Source organism: Macadamia integrifolia, chromosome 1, assembly GCF_013358625.1.
Source record: "Macadamia integrifolia cultivar HAES 741 chromosome 1, SCU_Mint_v3, whole genome shotgun sequence".
NCBI lineage: Eukaryota > Viridiplantae > Streptophyta > Magnoliopsida > Proteales > Proteaceae > Macadamia > Macadamia integrifolia.
The window spans coordinates 4111553-4121308 of NC_056557.1; the positions used below are offsets into that span (position 1 = coordinate 4111553).

The following is a 9756-nucleotide window of genomic DNA, read 5'->3' on the forward strand; positions in this document are numbered from 1 at the left end:
ACAAGGAAATGAAGGAGAAATATTTGAAGAACCACTTCGAGCTGTAGTTTTTTCCTGATAATCTGCAATTAAATTGACCACCCTATAACAATACTGAGTAAACTTCCATTGAATTCTTGGAAGATAGGGACACAAAAAACTCCAGTCTTACAAAACATACCATGGTATATTTTTCGAATATGCTTTATGAGTCACCTCCATGAAGTCTATCTCAATTCACAATCTCTCAATGTGCAATTGATTTGCAAGTTTAATACATTGAATCAAACCTTGAAATTTTTCTTCACAATCTCTCAATGTCCAATTTATTTGCAAGTTTCATACCTTGAATCAGACCTCTGGGGAGCCCCTCAACTGCCAAGGTCCCCCTCTCCCTCTAGCAATTCTGAAGAGCTGTTAAATGCTTTTATTACTCAGGGGACAGAGATGCTTTCTACTACAGGGACCACTGCAACAGAATCCCGACGCTTTGGGGTCCCTCCGGTTCATGAGGCGTCCCCGCCCCAGCTAACACCAGCATCGGCGGAAGTTCCCTACTCCCCCATCTTAATTTTGACCCCAACCCTCCGGAGCAAGAGATTGGAGGAGAAAACTCTCATCAAATCTATAACCACCTGGTCCACATTAGCTCTGCAAAGAAGAGACTTCTTTCAATTGAGTCGCTACTCCCTAAAGCTCACGCTATCTTTGAGTTTTTACTCCCAAGGAAGATCAAAAGGAGGAAACAATTCTACCATTAGAGTCCCGAACTACACCACCTGCATCCGTTTTTCTTGGATTGCCAAGAAAGCATCCATCAATATTAAGCTTGAGCTAGGAAAAAAATGGAGCACACCATACCACTTCTAAAGTCGTTGGAATCTTGTGAAAGAGCAAAGAAACACCTAGCATTCTGGCACAAACCAAGTCTGCCACCGAGATTCCCCTGTATAAAGAGGTAGGAAAGAGCTTTCAAATGGTTCATAGATATCCTATATGGATGTCCCATCCATCAAACTGGCCCCCTCAAAATTATGAGAAAAGAAAGGAACTGCATTATGTCTTGTATAAAGACTTACTACTTAAACCTAGGTGAACTTTTCACCACATATCTACCGTCATAATTATCTATTTTCCTATAATTTGAAGGTTTGAAATGTCGTTCACTATTCCCAAACTCTCATCCAAGCACAATGATGAAGCACTTGGTTTAAGAGGTTCATCTTCATCGTGGTTGATGAAGGGAAACACAGTCCTTCTGTTTTCCAGTTTTTTTTATCGGTTCCCCCCCCCCCTCTTCTCTTAATTTTTTCTGGTTATATAAGAAAAGAAAAGAATATGCACAATTTAGGGTCTCCTTCCCTCATAAGACTAGCATTATTTGATAATATGGTTGCCCCAATGAATTGAACCCTAAGACCTCTCCACATTTTCTTTCACAAAGTAAATAAGTAATAATTCTTTTAGTTGCACATTGGGAATGAAAATGAATTGTAACTTGTTTATATGTCTTAATGGGAACTACAAGGGTAAGGGTCCGTTTGATTTTGTTTATGTTATTTTGTCTCTCGAAACAGTAAAAACAGTAAAAACGATTTTTTAAATTGCAAAATGGTGTTTGAAGAAAAGGGTCTCTCTCTCTCTCTCTCTCTCTCTCTCTCTCTCTCTCTCTCTCTCTCTCTCCTGTGAGTCCAGGGTTTTTTAACATGTACATGCACAATGAGCCGAGCCGGGTATGGGTCTGGGTATAGTGTGGGCGTGGGTTTATGATCCAGTTACCTTTTTTGTTTTTTGGACTTGGACTTTAAGTGTTTAAGACACACGTGCTTGGACTTATGGGTCATGTCTCTACATAAGGATACATCCACACAAAAGGAAAGAGTCCTGAGGTATGGATTTGGCATCTCTTAGTGAGATTAAACCTGGACGTTTATGCAAACAGATATACCTATTTCAAAGGCATCACCCCTCTTCTATAAATAGAGTGAGAGTTGATTCCAATTCATTTAATTGTGAAATGATTTTCGTTTAACAAAAACTAGAAAAAGAAAGGCCCAAAATAAAATTAAGTCGCAAAATTAAGGCTTAAGCTCGCTGTGTCATCCCTATTACTGAAGCTCTATAGATTTAAAACTATGTCTTTGGAGTTCTTCGGAGGAACTTCTTGAACCAAATGGCTGAGTGCTTTGGGTGTCTCTTCAGTCCATCTTTGTAATCCACATAGTTAAGACCAAATCGAACTGTGTAACCCATAATCCACTCAAAGTTATCAAACAGTGACCATGCAAAATATCCTTTGACATTTACACCTTCCCTGCAAAAAATAGTTCACAATAAAGGTTATTCCTAAGTGTTAGCACATTGGAAATAACGGATAAAATTTGGTTGATGCCTATGTTGCAGCCCTGCTAGCAGCTAATGAAATGGAATCTAGAAGAGTGTTTTTGAAATTCAAAATCCTAGCTAGGAAAGTATTTGTGAACCAAGGGGGAAGGTCAATTGTTCCATTTCATTGACTATCAGAAAAGGTTGCAATGAAGCAGCAGTTAAATTTTTTTTGGAAATAAATGTCATATGTAGGTTTTTTTTTTTTTTTTTTTTTTTTTTGGGGGGGGGTGCATGTTAAGCGAAGCTCCTTTCAGCTGAACTGCTAAAATTTATTCTCATTTTGTTAAGGTCGGGTTGTAATGCTCTGGCCTCATTAACCTTGACACAATATTGTCTTCTTTGACCCATGGGCCTAAAGCCTTAAAACGTATAGTACCATGTTAAAGAAGCTAGATGTTATCAATTAGCCCAGCAACCTCTTTAGGCGATGTGAGGCTAAATTTTTCATAGTACCCTCATTGATCTCTCAAACCTCTTGGTACTTGGTGTCTCTTACCAAAAAAGATGCCTAATGAGGTCAGGGCATTACAAGGATCGAATCAGTCTCATTCAGACTAGGCTCAATGTATTGCCCTAGTTCTAAAGGATGAGGAGGAGGTTTATAATAAAGAGATACTCTCACTTGATGGCTTTGTGGACAAATTGAAGATGACTATCGTAGTAATCTATTCTCCATTTATCCGCTAGAGCTTCTTCCAATGTGAGTGTATTGTTATTGAACTCCGATACTCCTACAATAGAATAAGAAAATCAAATCACCTCCATTGAGTCCACGCCACATGATAAGCTGATTTCATGATATTTAAGGCCCAATAACACTCACCATTCTCAGTAATATAAATCACTGGATTTTTGTATTCTTTCTTAGTATAATGCAACAACTCCCATATTCCTCTTGGGTATACATGAAGCCAATCTGAAGCAGTCTGCAATAATCACACAATTTATTTATCACATAAGTCACCTCTCATTACAATATTAATGCAAGAAGAAACACTACATTAATTATTAAATATACTGAGATGTGTTGATGTAGATAGAGGATAATACTCACAGTTGGACCAATGGAGGTCCCATTTTTCTCCTCTGTGATTACAAAATAATTTGATTAGTTATAAAGTATGATAATATGATTCAACTTAAATGTCATTAACTTATAATATGAACAATGTGAGGATCACATTTGAACTTACGCAGGAGTTTAGCACAAGAATCTGTATTATAAGTCGAGTTAGCATCTTTGCAATGCTCATCTTTAGTTGCATAATAAGCTGTATAGTAATTGAGTCCGAGGAAGTCGAATGATCCTTTAATCATTTTCACTTGCTTCCTTGAAAATTTTGGCAAGCGATTTCTCAGTGTAGATTTCATGTTCTTGGGATAGTAACCATAAGTTAAAGGGCTGATGAACCTGAGAGAGAGAGAGAGGAGAGAGAGAGAGGGTGTTGTAATTAATATATTAGAAGCAGTGAAGGCTTATAAGGACTTCGGTACCCTCTCTTTAACTACTAGCTTTGAAGGATGAATTCTACCCAATGCCCAACAAGTAGTATCAGAGGTGGGGCATGATAACTCCACTGTGCCTATGAGGATGGAAAAAATCCGTGTGTGCTTGAGAGACAGAAGCGAAACGAAAAAACATGTCCCTCATATAGGGATAACACAATCATGTAAGTTAGCTATATATGGTCATGTATTAATAGAATAATACTCACCATCCATACATGAAATCAAGTGCTCTCTGTGCTGCCACAATATCAAAATGATGATCGGTGTATTGTACCATCCAGTGTGAGTTTAATGTTATTCCAATCTTACCCTTTTGAGATTTCTGCAACACACACCCACACAATGCTTTTCAACCAAACCCCAAGGTGCTGTCAAGAAAAGAAATGAAAAGAAAAAAATAATTAAAAAATTTTAATTTTCATTTACTTCCTTGAAAATGATTCGTTTATGTGTTTATCTCTCTTCTCAAATTCAAATATTTTTTTTTTTTTTCACTTCTTGACAACCAAACATATTCTTCAATTTTTATTTTTTTTAAGCTAGGAATCAATAATGAGAAAAAAAAAAAAAAAGTATTAAATTCCTTCTAATTTATATGATTAAAGGCCTGGTAAAGTAAAGCCTAAGTTGCTTAAGTATATAACCTGATACTTTTCCCTGTACAATTTCACTGCGGCTGCATGAGCAAGAAGTAGGTGGTGCCCTACCAAGTAAGGCTGGGTCTCAAGATTCCCAGCAGGACAATCTCCCACCGATTTGAAACATCGGCGTGGTGGAAATCCATCATTGTAGCCTACAGTAGCAAAGCTTGATGGCTCATTTAAAGTCATCCAATGCTTCACCCGATTACCGAATTCTTTGAAACAAAGTTCTGCAAAGTCTTGGAAATCATCACTGTACATTCGATTGGCATCATACAGTTCAATCAGTGGTTCAGTACTGCAATGTATTTGGATAGTAGGAGATGAAAAGATGAAAATTATTGTTGCTTACATGATGTCTGGACTCAAAAAACCACCATATTTGTCTTCCAAGACTTGGGGCAAATCCCAATGAAACAAAGTCACAAATGGCTGGATATCTGCAAATGATAGCAGAGAATGTTTTCTTTGTGATTTACATAACATATATGAATGTGTGAGAGAGATAGAGAGAGAGAGAAAATTACCCTTGGATAGGAGCTCATTGATGAGATTGTTGTAATATTGAATGCCTTTCTTGTTTATTCCTCCACTTAGTTTTCCATCTGATAGCGAATAGAGAAATAAGTAAAAAAAGCACGGCAATTATATAAGATTTGTCTAGATCAATGAAGTGTCCTCCAAGAATATGGTAAGTATCAATTCAGGAGGTCTGGAAGATCAATGAGAATGTACAAAGTTTAGTCCCACATTGTTTCGGAAGAGGTTGTTGGGCTAGTTATTAACCTTTAATCCTCTTAACATGATAAATGTGTTTTAAAACCTTGAGGCTCATGGACCAAAGAGTGCAATATTGTGCTAGGATTAATAAGGCCGAAACATTACAGATTTTATCAGAGTGGATCCCCACAGCGTGTAGGGCTATAGCGGAGACACTATACAAATAGAGGAACATCTATTTGATGTGGTTCAACATGAGTGTCTCCAATCACTCTCCACCTCTCAATGTGATGTCCCTTCCTTGTGTCTAGGGTTTTCCACACAATGAAATATATAGGAAACCCTATAACCTTAATCTCCACACAATTTCAATTGTACCCTTGTTTATATAATGGATCCAAAACCCAACCCAAACATATATAAACCCAATAATTGTGTGGACTTTTACATAATACAAACATAAAACCCAACAAGGGGGAGATATTTACAATCATTAATATTTACAGTATTACAAAACTAGGAAAAGGGTTTTCCATCGGTATACTTAAATCTGTGTCTCGTTCCCTCATTTTCCCCTTTTGAAAGTTCCCTATGCCCCTCCCATCCTAGCCCTTCCATTGTTTGAGCTGCTAATTTCAAGAAAACCGATGGCATACTTAATCTCTTCCCTTTAAAATTTTACTAAAATATTTGTAATTAAAATTTTTGATTTATTTGTCAACCGATTCACTTAGATTACGATATATTGAAATAAGAATACATAGATAAATAATATATTTGAAGTTTCTATAGTTTAGTTACCACATTTCTAAATTAAGAAAGAAAGAAAAAGATAATTACACAACCGACAAATATCAGACATGAGAGCTTTTCCTATTTGATAGAGCCACCCAGCTAGTGTTGTGCGAGGCAGAAGAAATTAATGAAGAAATTAATTGGGCCAAGGTCTCCTATGAATTCTTAAGATTTGGAAGGATGAAAAAATAACATTCATAATTAAATCAACTTAACGAGCAGGGTTGGTGTCTCATTAAGGTACCTCAAGGTTGTCCAATTCCCAGCCACAACTTACAATGATAATAATAAATAATCCTATGCCACAAAACACTTGCATCATTTAATTTATATGGGAAGATAGAACATGGTCTTACCAGGTAAAAGCCTTGACCATGAAATGGAAAATCTATAAGCATCTGTACCCATTTCCTTCATCATACGCACTTCTTCCTGCAAATATAATATGTCTACTTTAAAAAAAAAAAAAAAAAACCTTATATGTATATATATTTAAAATGAGAATGATTTTAGATCATACCTTGTACCGGTGATAAGAATCAATGGCTACATCTCCATTACTATGATCCTTGATTTTTTCTGCCACAATACGAGAAGATTTCTCAGCATCCAAAATTGGAGTAGTGCATCTTTTACGGGCCACATGTCATTGATGTTGCGTGTCAAAGATCCCTCAAGAAGAAATAATATTAATAAGTCTAAAATTTCTCTACGAAGTGTGGGGATAGATTACCACAGAGAGGAATTTATTATTTGGCATTGATTGCTGGATTAATTGTGAATCTCTTGAAAGGTGATATGTGAAGTTTGATAGCTTATCTTAATCATATTAAAAAGAAGAAGAAAAGAGGAATGTACAACACTGTTCCGAAGGGGTACCAGCAGATACAAGCAACAATATGAATGGTAAAAATCGGGATTAGTTCTTCCCCTTCGGCATGGTCATCAGCAAGGAAAGCAAACCACCACTCCATAAAAAATAAAATAAAAAACTATGAGAACCGAATTCCGATTCTACTTTCAGCATCCATCCTTAGCTTTTCCAAAAATTGAGCGAGGAAGAGCATAAGGGATAACTAAGCAACCACTATGAGCTGCTAATTTAGCCAAAAAATCCACTATTAGGTTTGCCTTCCAGGAGCAATGAGTTAGTTCCATTGAATATTTGATAACCCAATTATGTAACCCATCATGCATTTATGTCTTATAAAGTTAGATTGGTTAGAGAACTTAAAAAATAATAATAATAATAAAAAAATAAAAAAATAAAAAAATAAAAATCCCATATTGAAAAGGGAAGAGACTTCATATACCTTGTGCATAGAGATAGAGAGAGAGAGAAAGAGACCTGGATAATTATGGGTGAAAGTATCCCATATGCTTGGACCCTTTCCACCTTCTTTTGTTGCACCTTCAGTCTAAGGGAGAAAAAAGCATGAAAACAGAGGAAGAGATAAGAAACTATTGTATTGTATCTAGAAGTTGAGAAACACATCAATAGAATTACTTCCTGATATTATTACCTGGTAAGCAGAAGAAGCTGTACCGAAAATAAAACCAGCAGGGAAACTACTTCGACTAAATGAAGCTGAGTTGTTACTCGCTGTTACACCTCCATCATGAGTCAACAAGTTGATGACTAGGACAAGACCCAAGAAAAATAGTTGACATTGAGAGACTAGAATTGCCATCGTTGGTTTTGGTTCTCTAACTCGAGATTCCCTTCTCCCACCTTCAAAGGAATTAATAAAATTTTAAGACATTCAAAAATATTTAAAATTAAAATATATGCAAGATAGAATATTAAACAATCCGTTTGAAAAATAAAAAATAAAAATCAAAGTTTTGAATCCTAAAAATGGAAATAAAATATGGGGAGAGAGAGAGAGAGAGATAAATCCCATGGGGGTAGCCGAGTTGAGAAGGGACCTTTGCCTCAGAAAGCGTGTAATTTTGAGTTTGACTCATCTTTCCTTCTTGGGGTCACTCACACAGGATGTTTAGCGCTCTACATTGTTTTCGGTGAAAGTCAGTTCATGTGGTTGTGGGATCAGAATGGGCACGTGGGATTAGCTAGGCCTTTATCTATCATTGATAGAGAGAGAGAGAGAGAGAGAGAGAGAGAGATAAACACCAAGGTTTTACAACAAAAAAATAAGATAAACACAGAGGTGCTATATACTATGCTTGAAGCTTAGTGAACTTTTTCATAAAATATATTGGGAAAGTGCTCTCTGTGACACCCAAGTATACGACAAGTACAGTGCTCTCTGTGACACCCAAGTATACGACAAGTACTAGATTCGCCTAGGAGATCAGTAAGGTGTCTCCACCAAGAATACGGCAAGTACCAGGGTATTTGGGAAATCAGTAAGGATGTGCAAACTTTAGTCTCACATCACATTGGAGGAGATTACTAGATTTGTTAATAACCTCTACCCTCCTTAATATGTATAACGTGTTTTAAAGTCTTGAGGCTCATGAGGTAAAGAGGACAATATTGTGTTAAAGTTAATGGGGTCGGGGCGTTACGTTCTTTACCCATGAGCGCGAACTACACCAGAGTTCCTTATGTCTATCTTTCTACTATCCAAAACAATGAGTGAAGATGTGTTTTCGAAGTCCAAATCAAGTACTCGTATGAGAAAGGTACTCGTACGGTATTTGATTCACACTTGGACTCCACTTAATCTCTCTCTTCTTTTAATTGGTTTTTATTTTTAGTGAAGTTCAAGTGTGGATCAAACACCGTACAAGAATTCTTATACGAGGACCTGATCCGCACTCATATTTTCGCATGAAGAGGAGAGAGATAAACACATAAGAGCACTGAAATAGACCAAGCTCTCGGAGAAAGGTGTTTTTTTTTTTTTTCCTCATATATAATATACGCAATCTCAGTAGCATCTCCAACCGACTAAATGCTTCTTTGCATGTTGCCCTTCTTTCTGTCTTTTATCTTTGAAACATAATAATATAGAGCTTGTATTTTTCCATTTCCTTAAGTATTGAACTGAAATTTTTTATCATATTCCGTTTAAATTCAAATCCATTTTTTAAACTTAAAAAACCAAAGACCACTTTTTTTTTTTTTACAGAGTACCCAGAGAAAGTAGCAAGTGTGGAGTTTGCAAACTGGGTTGTTGTTGTTAGATGCTCTGCCCATACTCTCATTGACAGCGCATTGGTGTATAGCCACACAGCCTGACAGCCATCCATCTTTTTTTTTTTTTTTTCAATTATTTAATGCTAACTTATGATGCCTAGGAAGGAGACGAGACTCCAAAGCGAGTCATCTGCCACTGTATAACACATGTATATGAAAAACTAAGGCTGCATCGCATACATTAGGGCCTTCCTGTGTCTTTTTCATTCCACAATAGGGAGAAGATATATTATTTCATGGAAGAAAAAAGAGAAATAGATATTGGGTGCGTGAGTGGTAGCATGTTTCACAGCCAAACAGAAAACATTATCTCTTATTTTAACTAACTGACCCGGATGAGAATGGAGTACTCCACTCGTTCTTCCCAATTCCAAGCCTTTTTGTTGTCTCCTTTATCAATCAGTAGTGGTGTTCTGGTGTTGCTTCCATGGCCTAATCCAAACAAGGAACAATTTTATTTTGTAAATTGTAAATTTGTAAAACAATAATAGGATTTGAAGAGATTGTTTTTGGATTTCTTTGATTCAAATGATTGAATTTTTATTTTTTTTTTTTTTT

At 36.4% G+C, this 9756-nt stretch overlaps 1 protein-coding gene across 1 annotated transcript; it reads right to left on the bottom strand.

Annotated features, from left to right (window-relative positions):
• Positions 1 to 2112: 2112 nt before the first annotated feature.
• LOC122079653 (beta-glucosidase 13-like) lies at positions 2113 to 7723 on the bottom strand. The gene is made up of 13 exons (XM_042646301.1): positions 7556 to 7723; positions 7381 to 7450; positions 6553 to 6611; positions 6389 to 6464; positions 5045 to 5122; positions 4870 to 4957; positions 4521 to 4770; positions 4083 to 4198; positions 3561 to 3778; positions 3422 to 3453; positions 3191 to 3293; positions 2990 to 3098; positions 2113 to 2293 (listed from the first exon to the last, which is right to left on the bottom strand). Exons 1-13 carry the CDS (start codon positions 7721 to 7723, stop codon positions 2113 to 2115), a joined length of 1548 nt encoding a protein of 515 aa, XP_042502235.1.
• Between the last annotated feature and the right edge of the window lie 2033 nt (positions 7724 to 9756).